Below are 22,934 nucleotides of genomic sequence, written 5' to 3'. Positions count from 1 at the left end.
ATCTCTTCAAAGTATGAAAGAGTTTGCTTCAGAAAACATACCAAAATGGAATAGAAATTGGGGATAGAGAAGAATTAAAAATCATGGGAGAATCTTCTCTGATATATCTTTTAGGGATTGAATGAGAACGTTAGCAGTATCAAATACCCATTAACTATATTCATACTGGATCAAGACAGAAGAGCAGTAGGTTCACAACTGTAAGAAAGAAGCTCATGTACAAATTAGGTGACTTTCTTCTCGGTTACAAATGAAACCTCATTTTTAGACTATATTTAATTTGTCTTCTCTTATTATTATGCCTTTCTTTAGCTGGAATTAAAATAAACTAATACGTGTATTTTGATAACAGAATTAAATGTAAATTAAATGTAAAATCAAGTAGCTCCTTTGTACTTACCAATCTGTAAGGTTATCAAATAATAATTCTTAACTAAAATAAAATAGTAATGTAAAATTAAATAAAAGGTCAGAGGGAGTAAATATAAAAAGTTTTTAAGAAGTTGAAATAAGGCTCAAACCTGGTAACCCATGATTCTGATATTTTAATGTGTAAAAGTTAGGGTAAATTTTTAGTGCCAATTGGTATGTATGATAGAAATATAGTATTAGGGGCCCACTTTCTGAGTATCTGGGAAGGGCCATGAACAGATGTTCTTATGAGCAACCCAGATGATTCCAAGTCGAATGGCCAGGGGCTACACTTTAAGAAACAGATCTAAGATTTCTAGAGAGAAATTCTGTTTTTGAGCCACCTGTGGGAAATTCTTCTGAGCTGATATCTCTTTTTCTTGGAAATTAATGATTTGCTTATTTAGCAAGTATATATTTAGTTTCTAGTATGAATCAGGCAACATTCTATGTGCTGGGTGATGAACACGTCATGAAAAGGCCTTTCCCTCATTTCCATGAGGTGTGACATATGAGGAACTTGTTAAACAAAGACCAACAAACCATAGAATGATTTCCCACAGTAATAAGAACTCCTAAGGACAATGGAGAGCTTTGAGAGTACTTTAGATAAGGTCAAGAGGGAATAAATAAAATCAGTAGGAGCTAGGCCTCTGGGGTCTTATTGGTCATCATAAGAAGTTTAGATTTTATCCTTGTTGTAGTAGGAAGCTATTGGAGGATTTTAAACAGAGAGACAAATCATCTGTTATATATAATCTGCCTCCTTATCCATGGATTCTACATTTAAGGATTTAACCAATTGCAGATCAAAAATATTTTTTTAAAAAAATTGCAAATGTACTCAACTTTTAAGCAAACCTTGTCATTATTCCTTAAACAGTACATAACAACAACTATTTACTTTGCATTTACATTGTATTTGGTATTATCAGTAATCCAGAGATGATTTAACATGGGAGGATATCTGTAAACTATATGCCATTTTAGATAAAGGGACTTGAGAATCCGCAGATTTTGCTTTCCTCAGGGATTCTGGAACCAATCCCTCATAAGTTGACTGTAATTTAAAGTTTTCCTTTGGAGGTTGCAAGATTAACCTTTTGGGGAATAGAATAATAGTGGAGGCAAACATTTTACTTTTGAGTGTAATGTAATTTCTTACAAGAGATACCATATAGTCATGATGAGGGTTTCTCATTTACCAGCTGAGTTACCTTGAGCAAGTAATATTACCTCTCCTTGCCTTTGTTGTCTCATATGCAAAATGAACATAAAAGCATTACCTTATTAGGATTATTATGAAGATTGAATGAACAAGGATATTAAAAGTATATGAAACTGCCTAGAATATATTAAATGCTCAATAAATACTAGATTTTTAACTAGCATAAATATACTAATTAGATTTGTACACAGATTTATTATAATTCCCCATCTTTATAGTGGTGTGCAGATACTAATTATTTTCCTTTTAAACTTTTTTTCCCATTAATTTTAACATTTTGTATATTTGGTCAGTGCATTTGAAATCATACACACCCCACTTCAAATTGCTGTGGATTAACACAGTAAAAGTCCCTTTCTTCTTATATCACAGTGTGACATAGATTTCAGAGTCTTCCTGTATTATGTCACACTACATCTGGAAACACCTGCTTCCAAGTGTGCCAGAAATTGTGTGGGAAACTGAAGATCTTACTCTATTGCTGAATTACTCCTTTTTTGTTTGTCCAATCCCACAAATTCATCAAAGTGTATTTAACTTGTCATTTTTATCTGTGAAGCTTACATTACCTCAGTGTTTTCTGGAACGCTGAAAAATTGGTCTGTGGTGTGCAGGAGTCAAACCATGATATGTAGTGTCCTAGGGGCCTAGGAGCTTTACCTTTGTCCAACTTGTCCCTCAGTTACCTGGTGGCTTTAAACAAGTCACTTCACCTTGCTTGAATTCTTCATTATAACTCTTCAAAAAATATCAAAATAAAGCATATTCTGTTTTATAATATCAAAATAAAAAACATAATTATATTTTTTCACAAATGTTTAAACAATGTAAATAGAATCACTTAAATTAAATTGCTTTTCTACCTTTCTCTTACCATGAAGGATCCCTGTGGTGAATTCTAGAGAGTTGTGTCTAATTCAGCTTTAAATGACCCCATCCAAGTGACTTTTATCATTTGTTTTGGAAGCATTATCATTAATCTTTTCTGTTTCCCTCTCTCTTTTGGGTTAACTTCAATTAAATAGGCAGGAGAGGAGAACAATGAACAACATTATAAAAGTGTTAATTCCTAATGTCACTGACTAGCTCTTAATCACACTATTAGACATATGCTCTGATCTAATCATCCTGACCAGCAAGCAGTAAGAAGAAGATTGACTTTGATAAATGGCTGCCATTATTTTCTGATATGGATGAGGTTGTTTTTCTTTTAAACTAAATGTTTCCTCAGAAAATGATATCTATTTGGGGGGAAAAAAAGGCATACCTGAAAAACTTTCTTTAGTGGATTGACTTTTCTAAGCCAGTGTTTGGATGATTCACGTTTTTTTCATACAGTGAAACCTTGTACTGCAATCACTGGTAATTGCCTGATGGCCTTGGAACCTTGGTGCCATCATTTGCTACTCTGATTTTTTACACCTACAACACTCAACTTCAATCAATGAAATAAAACACAGTATGTAGGTGTAGAAATATCATTATTTCAAATAGTTTCTTCCTAGAGATACTGAAGCGAACTATCATATTCCCTCTGAAATTCCCCCATAGCACTGTTTGCTGAAGTCCTCCTCCACGTAGAGCCTCCATGAGACCTTTCCCAGGACTCCTGAGAAAAGTTAGCTTCTTACTCTGAACTTCCCTAGCATTTTATTAACTACCCTGCTTGGAGCTTATCTCGTTCTGCTTTGAACCACTCACAGCTATGCACATGACCTTCTCCCCCTAAATGTTATGAGCTTCTTGAGGGTAACAAAATTCTATTAAAGTTTATATCATGGATAGGTCACACCATGACCTTTCCACAGCATGGAATTAAGGAATCATTGAATGTAATGATAATATAATCTATATCATTTTATTATTTATAGTATTTTATGAATCATTTACTACATTTAATTCATATGAAACCTTTGGTCTTGCATTATTTGGTGAGTAGAAGCTGTTATAAGAAGTCCAAGATTTGGCTTCACCAGGTTATAGTGAAATGACCAGCCATGAAATTGTTTCTCCATGCTTCCAAGTGAATTAATGGGTGAGAGACACTGAGATTCAGAGAGATGAGGCCAGACCATCACCACTGGGAAACACACACACACACACACACACACACACACACACACATCACCATCACAGAGACAACCAAGAACAGTGCTTGAAGGGGGTAGAGAAAGGCATGAAATTGAAGATTACAAGGCCAGTACTTGGTACTGAGTTGGAAATAGAATTGTAAGAATGTGGGTAGGAATAGGAGAAGGTGTTAGGGGTGAGCTGACTGATTACTCCTCCCATGGATGGGTAGGAAGTCAGAGGAGAGGTGGGTAAAAACAGCTGATGCTTCCTTTAATATTTCTTCTCCACCTGTTTGACTCCTTATTTACACTCCTAACTAAATCACAGAACTCCTTGAATGTAGGACCGTCATTGATCTTTATGTTTCTTTACAATCTGTATAGATTCCTTTTTACCTGCTTATATCCAATTTATTTTGTGTTAGTTATTGACACAGTAATGCTATAACCCGTTACCAGAGCTCAGTGACATGCAGTGCTCGGTCATTTTCCTCAGGCTCACAATCCTGGGTGTCCATTGGGCTTCCATTGCCACATTCTAGGGTCCATGCTGGAGAAGCCAAACCATCTGAATATGTTTCTATGGTTACAGAGAAACTTGTCCAGAGGCAGGGAAATGTGCATTCCTCTTCAGGTCTAGACTCTACCTGACCTGCTGTCATCTCTGCCCACATGCCATGGATATGAAACAGGAAGCAAAACCTAACCAAACATTGATGGGGCAGGACTGTCTACTGTGCCCATGAACCCAACGTCAAGATTTGCTGATTAATGTAGACCCATTAAAGCTTTAAATCCGTAAAAGCTAAACTCCTTTTTATTGGCATGCTGTATTTACCCAAAAGTAAGGTGATGAGCCTAGGTTACTTCTAAACTTAAAAGTGAAATAAAGGAAAACAATGACAATAATAGTTCAACATAGTAGCACCATTCCCCTATCTACAGAAGTTTTCAGATCCACTCTGGCTTTGTTTGAAATGATGCTTGGACTGTTCCTAGCAGTGGGAACACACCAAATTCTCTTGGCTATTGAGAGGCTATTGTGTTTTCTGTTTCCCAGGTTGTCAGGACTTTAACAATTGCAAGATTAAACAGGGATCTCCACTTTGGATTCTGTTCAATAGTCCCTCGTGACGAAGCCATAAAATTGTGCAACTAACCTGGTTAATGAATTATCCTGAATTTCTATTTTTTTGAATATATTTTTTTTTAGTTGTAGATGAACATAATACCTTCATTTATTTATTTATTTATTTTTAATGTGGTACTGAGGATTGAACCCAGTGCCTCACATGTGCTAGGCAAGCACTCTGCCACTGAGCCACACCCCAGCCCCAATCTTGAATTTCTTATGTGAGGAAAAGCACAATTGAACTAAACATGTATAAATTTGTCTTATTTTTGTTTTATAAAACATATTGAGTTTTCTTCTCTCCTAGAATTATTTCCTTATAAATATCATATATAAGTTCCAAAGAGGAAACATTAGAGGCGGTATGGAATGCTTATGTACTCATTAGCAAAACTTCCTGACTTGACCTTTACTAAGACTTTAAATTCAGGTCTAACATTTTTTCTAAAATTGTTCATAAAGGAGGAGACATGAGCTTAAATTTCCAAGTTAATAAGTAAATATGCAACTTTCTTTCTCTGTTTTTCTCCACTTTCTTCTCCTCCTTCTCCTCCTCATCCTCCTCCTCCTCCTCCTCCTTCTTCTTCTCTCTTTCTCTCTCACACTCAACACACACACACACACACACACACACACACACACACACACACATGCCAAAAAAACACTTAAGTTTTGCCAAACTTAAATTTCTTTTACAAGATACCATATAATATGCAGTATTATTTTTATGTCTATCATCCTTTGACTAACTATTGAGAGTTCTTTTCTAAGTTTACATTGCATGATTTTTATTGAGGGTTGTCAGATAAATGGTAACCTAGGATTGGTAATCCAAATGGAAAGTAAAGTACAGCCCAAAGTTTCTGCAGTGGGGATAGAGATCCAGTGTGCAGGCCTTTCAACTACACCTCTGCACTGATAGAGAGGGAAAGAAGCCCCCTGTGTTTAAAAAAGCTAAGAAAACATCTCTGGAAATGAGATTTTATGAGCAAATTTGAGCCTACATATATATCTCCATCCAGTCAGCTCTGCCTTGTGGGTTAAATAATTGTCTTATAAAATTTTCTATTTTAGCTTCTCAAATATCCTAGCATTTAAAATTCACAGATTTAAAAAATTATGTGCATGTACAAAGATGACATAACAATGCTCATTATTATGTATCATTATAATACACCAGTAAAAATATCAGCAGATAATTCAGGTTCTAGGGAATGGATTTTAAAAAAACAAAAAAAAAAACTGAGTAACACTCAAAGAATAAAATTTGTATAAGTATGTGTGTACTTGTGTGCTTATTTTTATCTTTTATTTTTATTTTAACTAACATATACTAATTGCATGCATTATGGGATTCAGTGTGATATATCCTTACAGGCATGCAGCAAGCACTGGTCAAATGCCACCTTCTTGTATCCTTCATCTTTCCCAGACCTCCACACTTTTTTCAACCTCTATTAATCACTCTTGTACATTCAGGTTGACTTATTTTTTTCCCTTTCTACTTTAACATTTGAGAGGAAACAGGCAGTACATATCTTTCTGGGTCTGGCTTATTTCATTTAAAATAATGTATAGATCTGATTCAACTATCCCACTTCTGACTATATATCAAAAGGTAGTGAGATCTGCATACTAACTATGTAATCTGAATTTCCCAGAACTTATTTGTATACATGAAGTTATATAATAATAATGATTCTAAATGTGTAAAAGTATACAAATTAATGCAATTCCTCAGGTTTCTTTTTCATATCCTATGTTCTGGGGTCCTTACCTTCCTCCAAGATCTTTAAGGTAATTCCTAGGAGATCCTGGTATGCTCTCCTAGGTAATCCTTTACTGGTTTTCATCTGGACTCTTTAGAGGAAGTTTTTGTGGTATATAGCTGCTGCCAGCTGTGCATGGGAAGGAAAACTGTCCCCTGGCTAAGGAGCTGGCCTGTAAAATTGCAGGGCCTCAGGACCTATGATCAAAAAGCATCCCGCATGTTTTGTTATGCTCGAATTCAGGACCCCCAAAGACCACCAGAGACACAAGATCGATGTAAGCAGCAAAGAGGTGTTTATTTCGAGCTAGCTCGGTCCTCCGAGCACACACACAGCAACTGGTGACGCTGAGAGGCCCCGAGCCCAGGGTTTGCAGCATTTTTATACATTCTTTGGAGAGGGCAGGGACTTCACATACATCATAGCCTCTTTTAGCAAATCATCACACACCAAATCAAATAACAACTCTAAAACATAATTAGCACACTGGCAGGAACAAGTTGGGTAGGGGTGATTGGTCAGTACAAAAGGGGTATTCATTTGAACTGATTGGTTTAAGCCAATAGGGGTGTACGTGCTGAACTACATGGTTTCCCAACATGTTATCAACCACCATAAACTACTGGGAGGGTCGTCTGGCATCCCAGGTATTTCCCTGTCTCATGCTGATTGGTGGCTGCTAGGGGGCTGCTATGGATCCCCACCTAGCCTGACTGAGTCAGGGACAACTGGCGCAGCAGATCTCTCCTATTATTTGTAGATAAGCACATTGCCACCCTGCTAAGTTGTTTAGGAGTGCTCTGTGGGTTTTTCCAAGGACAAAGGCCATGTCCCTTCCTTGGACAGGCTTTGCTCTGAGATAGAGGCTGGTTTTTCATTTTCTTTTACTGTAAACTATGTTGCATGAATGCAGCTGTGGGGTGAATTGATTTGTTCGTTTCCCATTCTGCTTCCTTTCAAAACAGAATGGCTTCCTGATTGTCAAAGTAAAATTGTTGTTTGCCCTTACCCCACTTTTCACAGAGTCTGTTGTTTCATTAGAAACATCTGTAAAGGTAGACACTTTTATAAGTAATCTCATTTTACTGAAAAGGAAAAACAACAACAACAACAAAAAAAAAAACACAACTGGGATTTCAGAGGTTTAATGGATACTGCTAGTTATCAGTGATGAGTTATCCGACATGTTGAAGTTTAAACATTAGAGAAGCACGCCAAGGCAAGCGTATAAAGCCGGGTTTATTTAAAAGGGGGTAACATAGACTTCTCCCGCAAGGGAGAAGGGGGCCATAGCTGGTATCATGGTATCCCTGGAAGTGAGGTGTTCTGCCCTTTTTATGTGTCCTAGGCTTCCTTTGTTCTCCTGCCCTCTTCCCCTTATCTTTCTCCTTCCTGCAGGTGTGACTAGGCCCAGGAATGCTTGGTGGGATGGCCAAAAGGTGGGAAACTGGTGGGCTGAAGGGGGAAGGGCAAGATGATACAGCTCAGAACACATTATCAACCTTATAGCTCCCTATAGGGAGGGGCAACTCCTGGGACAGGTTACCTTGGCCACAGGTTGGAGCAGGGGCAGGTTCTTGATAAGGGTGGAGGATGGGCTCTGGAGGAATTAACATTTCAATTCTTCAGGGGACAGTCTCCAACATCCCAGGACTTATTCAAAATTGGCTTGACTTGATCTGAACTGAGTCAATTTATCTATCTATACTGACTGCCTAATTCTGGCTTCATAATCATGTCACCTATGAACATTTCTTTACTGCCTAATACATAAACATTTTGGAGCATGTTATTAGATCCAAACCACAATGGTCGTGGATTTTAGAAAATGCTTTGATTTTTATTTTAGGCCATAGGTTGCCCATTTCCTTTGTCTGTGATGCACTTTGGTCGGTGGCCACATGTGACTTTTCCAGTGCCTTCAGGTTTTGCTCATAGTTTGTCTCAGTTGAAGTCTCCCCTGACCATTTTCACTAAATATTGAAAACCTCCCTTTTTCATAGTACGCTCAACTTCCCTAGTCTGCTCTATTTTTCTATACTTTTTATTCTTTCTAAATACTAAGTTATTTAATTATTATTATTATTGTACATTTTCTCTTATTTGAATACAAGCTCTGTGGAAGTATGCACTGTTTATTTGTTTCTTTGTTTTGGTTTGTTTTGGTCAATGATGTTTCTAAGTGCTCAGAACAGTACCTGAAATATTGTAAAGTCCCAGTAAATATTCACTGAATAAAGTAATATCTTTTAAGTGCAATTTTTATAATTATGTTTTTTTTTTCTTTCCTTTGTGAAAGAAAATTTTGTAAAGAGAAAAACAAATCAATTTCTTCAGTGGTCAAAATTTGCAGTTAAGGCATAGAATGTTTTCCTGACTATATCATTAGAGTCATGAATTGAGGCAAATCAATTATCCTATTTGAGCCTCAGCTGCCTCATGTTTATGTTCTCTCCAGTCCTCTACAGGGATGAGCTGGGACATCTGGAGAAAAAAATTCACCAACATCATTCATATATATGTAAAAAAAAAAAAAAAATGTTTCTCTCATTCCCTTCCTTTTTCTTTCTTTGTTGACAGTCAATAGGTTAATACAATTTGTAACCTTGAAGCCCATTGCTAGAGTTTAGGAGAGGACTGTTGAGCCTCAGTGGTACAAGACATTAATACATTCAAAACAAAATGGGCTTGAGAAGCTTATAGAACTGCTAGACAGGGTAAAATACCAAATAAGGATTGTAAAGCCTCTAGAAGCAACATATTCATGGTCAGTTGCGTACAAATTGCTTGCTCAGAAAATTATACCATTGATAACAGGCAGGACTGTTAATGTGCTTACCCTTTGGGATAGTTTATAAATAGAAAAAAATAAATCCATGATGACACTGAGCTTGACTATTTAGTCTAGATTCTATGTTCTTAAGAGGAGATCTCTGGGTAGTGCTGAAAAGAGAAAGGGGTTAAGCGATTTCTGCCCTTTCTTAGACTCAAGCCAACCCTGGTGAATGCATACAAATAGAAAATCCTTTGCCCAAGTATTATGTTACTTGGACTCACACAATGGAACCATCTACCCAAGCTTCGTATTGAAAGCGCTGTATGTGCTAGATATACCCATCAGCCCTCCAGGCCACATCAATGAGTGGGGATTTAAGGAGAAACCAATTCATTTGAAGTACTTAGCAATGACTTATAAATATTTGGGACTAGGGAAAATGGATTTATGTCATTTAGAATTATTATTAAAAAGGATACTGCTTCCTCAAATATCTGTAACTGCTATTCTAGCTCAGAAGAGTATAAAGGGATGTATACTATTTTAGATAGGTACAACATTATGTTGGGGCTAATACAGACTTTCAGACTGTCTGCTGTGAAGTAGCACCCCTAAAATAATTCTGCTTTTAATAGAGTCTTCCTCATGTTCTTCGCATATTTTACAAATTGTGGAAAGCTCTGGGGTGGTCTCCTTCTTGACGTGACACAGTAGCTTCCATGAGAACCTTATCCACGAGGACAACTAAAAGAAAGTTGGTACCGTTTATATATTGGGGTTATTTGTAAATGAGAACTTACTGCACAATAAAACCTAATAGCCTCCTCAAACAAGTGTTATTATTCTACTTTTAAATGATGGATCATGAAAAACATTCTTTAATAAATATTTCCTTCACTTTTCAAATAAGCACATTATAAGCGCCTTTTGTATACCAAACAGAAACACAACAGTGGTTATCAAAGGGAGCCCAGGCAGGATACCTTTCAGCCTAATGTAAAACATCTCCATCTCAGTCTACACCTGTTGTTTAGGATACACTATAATTTTCTCAATGGTAATACTATGTTACTGAAACATTCTTAATCATGAAAAAAAATATCTAACAGGTTTTAATACATTCAAATTTGTAAAAAAAAGAAATTAATGACAGCAAAACTCAGGAATGGTTTTCTATTAACTATATGAACTGGAAATAATATGTAGCATACCCATTTATGTGGGTTAAACTCATTTTGTGGGTTTCCCCAAACTGAGAAGCACATTTTCTTCTCAGTTCTATGAGAAAATGGCCTTCAGAAGGTTTTGTTTGCTCTACATATTATTGGCTTTCCTGATGCTTATGGTTTTTATTTGTTTGTGGGGAATTAGACCCAGGGGCACTTAACCACTGAGCCACATCCTCAGCCCTTTTTGTATTTTATTTAAAGACAGGGTCTTTCTGAGTTGCTGAGGCTGGCTTTGAATTCATGATTCTTATCTCTCAGCCTCCTGAGCCTCTGGGATGGCAGGCATGTGCCACTGCCCCTATCTGATGGGTTTTCTCCAAACCTACAAACTTGAAATTTCATAACTAATCTTAAAAAAAAATCAAAATATAAGGTCACCCTGGAGCTGTTCTTATCCTGACACAAGGCCATGGGAGGTAGGTCAGGACTCCTTTCCTGAACCAACATTCCTTTTTTCTCAGGCTCCACACTCCTCCTTGTCTAACAGAGGCAGAGAACAAAGGTCAGACTCTTTCTGGCCCTGGTGATGGTGGTGCTTTTGTCTTTGGTACTTTTAAAGGGAATTTTTAAATTTCATACATAATGTTTTGTGTTTGGTTTATGTCAACGCATGTCCAATTCACTCAATTATGATTACTCACTGATATCATAGGAACCTGAGTTTGTGGCCCTGCCTCCGAGAGTTGTCAATAATCAATATTCAAACAGTTTTGATGTAAATATGATTTGTATGTTCATATATGTGTGTACATACATACATACATATATTTACATATATAGAGAGTGAGAGACCAAAAAAAAAAGGGGGAAGGAGGAAGAAAGAGGGAAAAAAAAGAAGGGAAATAAAGAGAGAGGAAGGAAGGAAGGAGGGAAGGAAGGAAGGGGAAAAGGGAAAGAAAAGAGGAAGGAAGAAAAGAAGAAAAGAAAGCAGAGAGATTACGCATATATGTATTGTGAATCATGATAAACCATCTCCAAAAAGTATTTCCTTCCTTTTTAATGTGGGTGTACACATACAACCCAAATTCTTTGAGACATTTGAGACATTTTCTTCTCAGTTCTATGATTTCCTGTGTTCTGCTTCAACCTTGTATCCCTGAGCTGTGAACTTTCTTGTCTTTCAGATGGAACGCCATTTACCTGGTGGATCGGGCGGTCCAATGAAAGGCATCCTTACTGGGGAGGGTCTCTTCCTGGAGTCCAGCAGTGTGGATGTGGCCTGGAAGAGAGTTGCCTGGACATTCGACATTTTTGCAATTGTGACGCTGACAAGGATGAATGGTAATGAGAATTGCGATCTTTCTACAGTTGTGGAGGAAGCACATTAATTGATGCATGAAATTTCCCCAAAGAGAGAAGGATGTGGATGAGAGATTCAATAAGAACCCAGGCCCCATGATATTTGTGATTGTTTTTAATTTTGAAAATAGCTAGCTCTAATATTTTCAGGACTACTACTGAGGTTTGTGACATGAAGGCATACGGTTACAACATTGCCTGCCTTCTTGTATTTGGAATCTTGCATTTCAAACCAAAGAAATGGAAAGCAATATTGAGCTATGCAACTGAGTCTGTTGTGGGTGGAATATAGGTTTGGGTGAAGGAAGTGATGGGGTTGTAATGTGTAATTATACGGGAAGTTTCTCCTTTCTGTCACTGTTTTTTTAGTTCCTTTTGCCACCAAAAAAAAATATATAGGAAATTCATATATATTGATCAACTAACTAATCTTCATAGTAGTCATTATATTCTGTAAGACTTTTTGGCTTTACATTTTGAGATTGAAAGAGGCTGGGAGGAGATAATTTATTTTTCCCAGGGTCATGCATGTTTATCACATAATAAATTCCAAATTTGAAGTTGGTCTATCTATAGTGATAGTATATCAAACTCTCCTAAACTAAGTTACTTCTGTAAAGTGTAGTCTCGTTTTAAGTTTTCATAACCATTAAATTATGTTTCCTTCGTCCTCCAGCTGAATTGTTTGCTTTTCACTTTATTAGCTATGAAAATATGCACAGAACATTTTCACATACCCTTTGGTATTAACTGAATTTAAGGCATTCTTTGGTTTTGGATTATGCAATTTTGCTTGCCTCATCAAATGCAGCTCAATCACATTTAAGAATCCCTATGTCAAGCTGCTCTCTGCCCAGATAAAATTTCTTTTTAGTACAGTAATTTTCTTTCACTGTTCAAATTGTTACCAGCAGAGACTGCTGCAAGTAAAATGTCAGGTTGAGTCTAAACCTCACTTCAGTGAGGAAAGGGCTGAGCATCTGGCTCCATTGGGTTGCATATGATATGGATAACCACTTCAGAACACCACAGGGCTGCTGTCTTAAGGCAAGTTGCCTGACTGTCTTCTCCTTACCCTATTTTCTTCATATAGAGAGAATCAGATGAAGTTGACTGCACGTACAATGGCCCTCTGGTTTTCTTCGGACCTCTACTTTACCTGCAGTAAATTCTCTGATAGCATTGTGAAAACCTACAAAAAATATAAGTTGTGTCCTGGATTGTGACTGTATCTCTGTTAACATTATACCACTCAAGACCAGCTCATGAGGCAGTAGACACCTGATGTTTAGTTGGAGGAACACATAAACTTTAATATCTTTGGAGAGGAGGAATCACCACAAAAATGTCTTCTACAAGCATGGGAGTTTACGTGTGATAAATGGTAAAGGGCTGTGTTTGCCAGGAAAACATATTCAAGTTCTCCACTCCCAGCAGCTTGGATTCAGTCATCTCTTTGATTCATAAGTTCAGCTTCACTGTGCATGATATTAGATATTATCTACAGATTTATAGGCTTCAATGGAAACACCTTCACTTCCTGGTGTATAATTAGAGAAGTTGATGTAAGAGGTAGGATGCAAGATGAAAGTCACTGATAAAGGGAAGTGTTTCTCCTTTGATGTGTTTTCCCACTGCACATTGTTGAGAAACTCATCTTTTAGGGAACAACAGGCCAGTGTTTAATTTACTGCACAATGAAGGGCAATGAGGACAATGGTATCATTCACTTAATATGGTTGTTAGTCTATACTCACTTCTCTGGAACATTCTACCAATCTTGTCTTCTACTCAGATTCCAGCCTCTCCCTCCTCTGACCTGATCATTAGTTCATGAACCTCTGAACCCCCTCATGTATTGCTTTGTCTTCATCATCTAGACTGTGCTCAGAGGGACATCATTTCCTCCATCTCTTGGGCCAGCACATCTTTAGCACCTTAGAGATTATTGCATATCTCACCACTCTATTTCCTTTAGAGGCATGCAAAAATCCCACCCTCTTCCTCCTTCTGGGGCCAGCAACCTCTATTAGATTGTCAGAAGTCATTTTGAGATATGGGTCTTGTTTAGCAGCCAACTTTCCAAGAATTAGGAGCGGAGAACTAACTTTCCCTTCAGAACATTGTGTGCCTTATCCACAGGGGTTCCTGTGGAACCTGTCAGGGCAAAGTCTAGGTGGGAAAAGAACAAGTGCATTTCATCATTCTCATGAAAACACAGAGGCTGAGATTCCAGGTTTTATCCATTGTCTAAGGATACATGATTTGGGGGAATAACTTTTTATATGAGCAACTGTATGTTTTATGCCATGTGGTATTTGCTTTTTTATTGCTTATTTACAAAGTCTCCCTTCTGTGCCAGCCATCTAGAAGAATATGCAAGTTAGTGTTATACAGGAAGGAGGAACCTCTGTGTGCTGAGACAGAGTAATGTGAAAAAGAAAATGAAAACCACTATTTCCCCCAAACATGGGCTCATTGGTGTAGTTGTTGCATAGTTTCATATGGAGAATCTACAGGGGATGAAGCTAGGAAAGAAGGTTGAATCCAGATCATGAAGCAAGCTCCTTCTGTGGAAAATATCAATGAGCTAGCTCTGTCAGCATAGGGATTGAGGACATGCAATATGCATTCAGACACAGCACCTGGTAGAACCTTGTGGAAATGCATTCATTTTTTATGTACCCAATTCCATTATTTATTGCAAAAAGGAAAAGTACAAAAGCTGATACTGTGGTGAAATGATTAATTAGGTTCAACATTCATCCAACATTATTCTTGACCAAATTACGGTCAAGATGCTTTTCCACATAAAATTCGGATTTTTGTTTCAGATAGCATGTTCCTTTTAGCATTGCTGGTGTTCCGAGGGCATCTAATAAACCACAAATGGCTTTGCCTTGTAAAATTCCCTCAAGTTTCTGATCTTGGAGAAGGTTAATCAGAACAGATTTGGGCTAATGTAGCACCTTCTAGAGAGCAGTTTAATATATTACAACTCCTAAATAATATTGTCCCTTAAAAATGCTATTACATGCTGAAGTGTTCTTAGTATTTTATGTACTGTTTCTGATATTTACATTTCAATACCCCTTGAGGTTGGTTTAATTATCATCTCCTTTACCCAGAAAAGGAAACTGAGGCTCAGAGATAATTAGTGGCATGGTTAAGGTCATTTGAGTAAGAGAACAAAAAAATGATATTTCAGCTGAATTCAAGGATTCTCCTATTGACTATATAGCAAAGAAACTGCTAATGTTGGGATTTCAATCATGGCTAGTCAGTGAGGATGCTGAAAGAATTCTCCCAGGATCTTTCAAATCACATCACTGCAGCATGCTTCTTCTTGCTACGTCAGATATCTCATGACACCTGGGGCAACTTCGAAGCCTCTGGTGATTGAGAATTCTTTGGACTGTTTCAATAAGCCTCTGTAATTGTGTAACTTACTGTCATATGTTCCAATGAGAACCAATTAATTAATGAACATTGGTGTGTTCTCTTGGATTGGGTGAAAGTAAGAGATGTCAAAAGATGGAGTGCCTGTGGAGAGAAAAAAGTTGCCCAATGGATATTTCTAGGAATACATTTGCTTGGGTAAAAGGAAGTCCCAGTTAGATAAGTAAATCATGTGTACAGTTGTCTCCTGATATTTGGTTTCAAGATTCACCCCTATAGCAAAATCCACAGACGCTCAAGTCACTTGTGTAAAGTGAAGTAGTACTTTGTATAGAACCTACACACATCCTTCCCTGTAATTTAAGTCATCACTACATTACTTATAATGCCTAATACGATATAGATGATATGTTAATAGTTGTTCTGTGTTGCTTAGGAAATAATGACAAAATTTTAAAAGACTGTTCTTGTTCAGTATTCACAATTAGAATTGAAACGTCTTTTCAATCTGTAGTGGGTTGGATCTGTGGATGCCAAACCTGTGGCTATGACGGCTGATGTTACCATGGAACTGATCTCTTAAGGGTTTCTATCTCAGCCTAAATATGAAATAGGAAGGAAAAAGAGAAAGGAATGAAGAAACTTATAATAAATAACAGTTTCACAGCTAATGACTGTTTGCAAGAGGACTTTTCTTCATTTAATTATCCAATTGATAGGAATCTTTCCAACTATGAGTTTGCTGAAGCAAGTACTTCAGACTGAGGAAGCACACTGAGATTAGGAAAGAAAATCCCAGTGACATCCCCAGCCTGCAGCCCTGGAGATAGCACAGAGCAGAGCTGGGCTGTGTGGGAGGTGAAATAATCTTCCAGGTGGAGGATGAAAAGCAGGGGTAGACAGCACTGGGGACAGCAGGTGGGAGGTGTACAGTGGGCTCCTTGGTGATGGTGACCCACAGCCTGATCAGGAGCTTTTTCATCCATTTCTCCAGGTTGAAAGACAGAAAAGTTCTCTTGCTTTGCAGCAGAGCATTCTTTCATTTGTTGTACAAGAAAGTGTAAAAGTTTTTATCTGATTTTTGAAAAAACTCTATTCTGTGCCTTTTGCCCTTAGTGTATCCTTGTACAAAGTGATATGATACAAACCAGGAAGAAAAAATGATATAGGGTTTAAATTCTATTCATCTGATAAGACAAGAAAGGAAACCTACTGGTCTTTTTCTTAAAGAACAGAATATTTTTAGGGGACCTTATTTTTATTTTTTCTTCAGTGTATGGAATCCTGGAGCTTTTGCCTTCTGTTTAGTCCTTGATTCTACTTCTCTGTCACAGAGCGATTATTTAATGAACATTGCTGAAGCCATGAATGAAAGATGGATGAATGGCTTCTGTTGGACATATTTTCACATCTTTTTCTTTTAGTAGGTCAGTCCTGACCATTTTAGAATTCATTGATGTTTACTTGACTGTTAACCATTACTTATCTTTCACAGTCTCACAAGCAAGGTTTACCAAGTTTAACAAATGTTTTTGCTAGAGATTAATTATCTTTCACTATCAAATGTAGTTATTTATCTTTTGGTGCCAGGGTTATTTCATTTAACATTATGAACTCCAAATCATGAATGGCAGGAATGTTTTATTTTTCCATTGTGTATATGGTACACATTTTCTCTGCCCATTTTCCCGTTGATTGACGCTTAGGTTATTTTTTTTGTGTAATATGTTAATTAACTTGATTTAGTCATTCAGTAATTTATACATATATTCAAACACTATATTATACACTATGAATATACATATTTCTTATTTGTCAATTAAAGTGAATTAATTTTTACAAAGTAATTAAAAGTGTTCATCCTCCTGCAAAAGATACCTGTTTATACCTTTACTTTCAAATGGCCTTTCTCTTTGAAAGTCCATGTCTAATTCTGGTCCCAGACTTTGCCCTTCATAAGTGCCCTTCGTTCTCTTCTCGTGGGATTTAATGATATGACCCTGGATATACCCATGGGGGTTAGGGTTTTGCTATTTCCTGGCCTAGGCTGTTCTTTGATCTCTCAAACCTTTGATTTCTTCAAAACTTCCAGGTCTGAGATCCCTAGGCTGGATGCAGTTAGGGTACCTCCTACCAGGTTGCATCCTGAGATAGGGCTCTGATCCTGAATCCTGAAAGGAAAGAAAAATCACCACAGGGCATACTAAGGTTCTATCCTTTATTTAAAAAAAATAATAATAATATTGTCCAATCTCTACTGGTTGACTTTTATTATTTGTGACTTTGTTTGTGAGTCATTCTATTTTTTACTGAGCTTTGGAAGTGCTTTTCTCCCAAGTAGTTAGGAATTATGAAAGGATTGTCTGAGTTGTTACTCACTCAGTCCCTGAATTCCCACTTAAGTCCAGCAATTCGATCAAGGCTCTTCATCCTTGTATTGGATATAAGTGTGCATGGCAAATGGTGGGTCGTCCATTAATTAACTGCTGAATGAGTGAGTGAGTGAATGGATGGGTGGTGGAGTACCTTCCTTTCCCCTCTTCTTCTCCTCTATGCTAAATCTACCCTCTACTTGTTAATTTCTATCTGCTAGTTTATACTTTAGCTTTTTCCTCAGAGTACACATTCTGGGGTACTTGATAGTACCTTGTTTATACCAGTGTCCCCATGATTGGGCTTCAGAGTTTACAAAAAAGAATGTTTCAGAGTGCATTGGAATAGAGAGAGAGTAGAAAGGGCTTTGAACACTCAAGAGTAGAAGGAAAATACAAGAAAAAAAAAAGAAAAACTAATAATCAGAGTTTGAAAAGTCAAAATCATAATATCACCTCATTCTTTTGTAGAATTCTAGATAGGGTAAAATAGTAGATATTTTGCCAAGGTTAGTATTTAGGAGATAATTTGTTGTTGTTTTGTTATTTTATGATGATGCCATCTCATCTATTAGGAGAAAATATCCAATATGAGTAGTTTATGATTCAGGTATTCTGGAAAACAAAATATAACTATGGGATAGTCCTTTTTACTACTTATAAGAAAGATATAAACTGAGGTTTCTTTTGCATCTATCAATCTCTAAAAAGCCAGATCGTCTGTGAAGTCTCATATTTGAGAATTTGGAAAAGTGCATAATTAGAACACAGAGTCAATATTGACAGTGAGTTTCACATTTATCTAGAATATTTTATACAACATTTTGATTTTGGACTATTATTTTATACAAAAATATTATAAATATACACTTCAATATAATAAGGCCTTGGCTTCCATTTTAATTTACCTATTTATCACCAAGTTTATGGCATCACCCGGCTAAGAGTAGCTCTTACTCAGATCAGGATCAGAATCAGATGAATTGCTTACCTCTTTGTCTGTTCTGCAAGTTTGATTATACTTGTCAGTTCTGCTCTACCACAATTTAAATAATATATACAGGGAATTATTTTTTCTGATTTTCTTAATGTTAGGAGTTTTTTATCATCAAAGAAATATAATCTTATTATAAAATATTCAAGGTTTTTCAGGCATATTTGAATAAAATATAGAAGCTCCCTAAGTCCTCATTTCTTCCCCATGTGCAGAATCTTACTCCTACAGAAAATAGTTGGATGTATAAGATATTTATATACATAAATATTTTTCTATACTTGTAGCAGGTTTTTAAATATGTTTGTTCAGTTATTACTGAGCAATTAAAACAGGTCTATCATTAGTTCTATATTTTAATTAAGATAAAATTATATATTATTTTGTAGATTGTTTTTTTCCAATCCCCCACCCCAAATATTGGAGATCTTTTTCTTGGTTTTATTAAATAAGCATGAAAATGAATGTACCATGTCCATTTTAATGACTGCATGGTGTCCCATGGTATGCTTATATCATTACTTATTTTTCCATGTCTTTGTGATGAACAACATTGGATTTGTGACTGATTTTTCCTATTCCAAACAAGTCTAGAGTGGAAAAAAAATGATTTATGCTCTGTTTCTACTTTTCACATTATTATTATTGAGGAGTATCCCACCATAGTATTATCAGATGATGTACTTATTGATCTTCATAGGTTGGACCAAACTGCTGAAGGAACTTTGGTCTTCATATAGATTGCAGGTGAATCAGTACCCAGTGGGCTGCTCTGGCCCTGTGGAGGGAAATAGCCCCTTCCCTGTGGAGGTAGTTACCATGGAGATGTTCAGAACTCTCTAGAGTCAGAACACAGCCAAACAGGTGGTGGTGGTGGTAGGGAGACGTTCCTTACAACCTTTTCTTGCTCTGAAAACTTGCTGGACTCCTTGGTCAAGTATGGCTTCAGGGAACAGCTCTAAAGGGACAGTTCACTGCAGAGGCTATTGCTGAATCTGTTCCTCCTTGGTACCTTCTGTCTGCCTTTTTCATTTCTACCTAGTGCTACTTTCATAACCTATGGTAATGCAATTGGCTAATGACAAATAAATCCCATTGTCTCTGCATACTTTTTAAATATAAAGTCTTCATCATGTGCAAGAAAAAACTATTTTCTTTTCTGAAAAATATCATGAGCTAATACATATAGTGCATTTATACAAACATAATCTTAACACTTCCCCCCTTTTATTTTCTTTCTCTTTTTCTTGGTAGTCTGTCACTTTCTGGATACAAAATTATAAAAAATCTCTAAGTTGTACTTTATTTCATAATGGGACAATCAAATCCCAGATTTGGTGCTTATTAATTATAGAACCTAAATGATTTAGCCTTTCTTAGCTTCAGATTCTTATTTTATTAAAAAAGAAAAAATAGAGAGGCGGGGGTTAACTATCCTCTAGAGAGTATTGGCTGAATTAGTAATAGTTTGTGTATCTAGCAGACATGGCATGCAGTCAGTTCTGAAAAAATAAAAAGGAAGTCATCACATTTGTTATTATTTTCTTGATTTTCACAGTATTATAAATAAGCTATAAGAGGAACTACTGAGTTCTAGATTTTAAATTACTGTCTAAAACATGTACATATACATGCATGCAATAAGATGAATAACATAAAGGAAGCAATAGTATACCTTCACAAACTTCATTCACTCATCAAATTTGGGGTAAAGAAATAATATTGAGGACACTTTCCTGGCAAAATGGGAATTCTTTCTGAAAGTTTCTTGGTAAAAATCAGCATGTAATAGATGGGTCTGCCTTGTGTGGAAATAAGCCAAAAGATTGCTTGTAAATGTGTAATTGAAGAGTTTGTGGACTCGCAGAATTCTTGCCAAGGTGACCCAGGTGTAATCTCAGGGAGTGCAGGGCTGGAAAATGATTGCAAATTAGTAAACTGAAACCTAATCAATTGACTTGTATCTCATGTGGAGAAAGCCTGTGTGAACAGAATGGGGATGGTCAGCCCAAAACCCACCAAGGACAGCTCAAGGACTCAGGTCCTGGTGTTGTACTTTCAGCACTGTCTAAACAAGGCAGAGACTAAATGAAAATATACCCAGGGGACAGTGAAGGCACAGAATAACATGGTACTTATTGGTGTACAAATCTGGGCTCACTCCAAATGGCTACTCCATTTGCAAATGATGCAAGTTGAATTTTGTCACCACTCTGAATCTCAGTTTTCTCTCTTGCACAACAAGGTAATTATTATACAATTCATCACAGGATTTTTCCTCAGGATTAAGTGAGATCATGGATAAAACTTTATATCCAATGGCCAGGGAAATGGAGTGGCAACCCTCACACTCGATTCAGAGAGATGAGGTCTGCAACTGAACCCCCAAGACATCTTTATGTTCCAAGAATAGCAGTTCTAAACTCTATCTAGTAATGATTCCAACTTTCAGATGATTTTCTTCAGAAAAGAACTCCTCTCTAAAAAAGGCAAAATGATTTCAAATGGTATCTTATTTTTCACTTTTTTTAAAGTTCAGGACTGGGAGTAGCTCAGTGGTAGAGTGCTTGCTTATTATGCATGAGGCCCTGGGTTCAATATGGCACCACCAAAAAAAAATTGTGTGTGTATCTGTGTGTGTGTGTACCAACCATGAAGGCAATAATGTAAAATAATACAACAAGGTGAAGGGGAGAGAGGCTGGTATGTTGCGTGATCATTAGCAATTTAAAGGGAGACATTTCAATGGTTAAAAAGAGGAAAGGATGATTATTTAGGTTGAGGAGGAAGAGAGATTAGGGATAAAAAGAGATAAAGGGGGCTGGGATTGTGGTTTAGTGGTAGAGCGCTCAAAAAGCAATGTGCGAGGCACTGTGTTCGATCCTCAGCATCACATAAAAAAATAAATAAAATAAATGTATTGTGTCCGACTACAACTAAAAGAAAAATCTTCAAAAAAAAAAAATAGGGGGCTGGGTTGTGACTCAGAGGTCGAACTCTTGCCTGGCACATGTGGGGTTCTGGGTTCGATCCTCAGCACCACATAAAAATAAAATAAAGATATTGTGTTCAACTACAACTAAAACAAAATATTTTTTAAAAATGAAAGCGATAAAGGAGAGAATACAGATACTTACATAAAAAATGGTTGGGCCCTGAAGAGAAAAGGAGAAAGAGAAGTAACTGGATTGAGAGGTAGACTTAAGGAAGCCAAAGCATATGAACAGAAAGAGATGGGTAAAAGGGAGAAATTGAAGGTGGGAAATATAAGGATAGAGATCTATTAAAGGAGAAATTGAACTGAGAAAACAGAAGAAGATGGGATTCAAAATGCAGGATTATCCAGGGTTGAACCCCTAAAACCATAAGAAAGCCAAGGAAGCAAGTCACTACTGGAAGAGATGCTCTAATAATTTAGGTATCCTTGCATATAGTTGAGCCTACTTTATATATAATATCAACCCTTTTCCAATGGGAAAAATAATTATATGCACACAAGTCAATTTGTTAACAAACATCAGACATCATTGTATATAATAATATAAATATGTAAAAATTAAATATATAAGAAGGAATTTAGGGCAGAGAAGGAGGACAGGATGCAGAACATTTGGGAACATTTTTGAGGAGGAACTGAATTTGAGTGTGGCAAAATTTTTAGAGTTGAAGAAAAGAGTTGATTTATTCCAGGGAATGAGAGAGATGGGTATGGAGTCATTTGCATCTAAGTGATGTTGAATCACAAGTGTGTGTGCTCCACAATCCAATGGTTTTGACTTTTAATCTGCTTGCTTCCTGACTAGGACTGATGAGTCTAGAAAGGCATATATTTATGGCACTACTGGTTGTTCCTTTCAAATCTGTGAATCCAGAGTATGTTCAGCAAATGGTGCCTCCACAATTTTTCATCAGTGACACTATTTTTAAATCAGTTTCATACCTGTAAAGTTTTGAGGGTCATTTTTATCTCTTCACAGGAAAGTTATATTGAGTAAACATTGACTGTGATTCCTTATGCCAAGACCTGACTTTGTTTTCTTACATCTAATTGTGAAGAGCCCTAGGCTTTCAGGTTTCTAGAGTATTTATAAAAAATAAAACAGTTTCAGAAATTTTTAAATATGTATGCAAATAATATTTTCTTTATGTTCATTGTACTCAGGACTGAAAAAAAAAAGAATAGTCCAGGAAGCACAATGGGATGGGTGTTATCCATGTGTAGACATTGTCAGTGCTTGCATTTGTTTTTGTTA

The 22,934-nt window shown here is 36.7% G+C and overlaps 1 protein-coding gene across 3 annotated transcripts in view; it reads left to right on the top strand.

The window, feature by feature from the left end:
* Nucleotides 1-22,934, top strand: part of Cntnap5 (contactin associated protein family member 5) — a 791,405-nt gene that overhangs the window by 620,785 nt on the left and 147,686 nt on the right. For 2 of the 3 annotated variants that reach the window (XM_076865869.2, XM_076865868.2), the window contains exon 14: nt 11,742-11,898. In XM_076865869.2, the coding sequence (XP_076721984.1) occupies nt 11,742-11,898 (157 nt within the window). The remainder of the gene's footprint in view (nt 1-11,741; nt 11,899-22,934) is intronic. The other variant, XM_076865870.2, reaches the window with a different exon arrangement.

The sequence above is a fragment of the Callospermophilus lateralis genome, chromosome 9 (assembly GCF_048772815.1).
Source record: "Callospermophilus lateralis isolate mCalLat2 chromosome 9, mCalLat2.hap1, whole genome shotgun sequence".
NCBI classification, from domain to species: domain Eukaryota; kingdom Metazoa; phylum Chordata; class Mammalia; order Rodentia; family Sciuridae; genus Callospermophilus; species Callospermophilus lateralis.
This window is presented reverse-complemented; position numbering and strand designations above follow the sequence as displayed.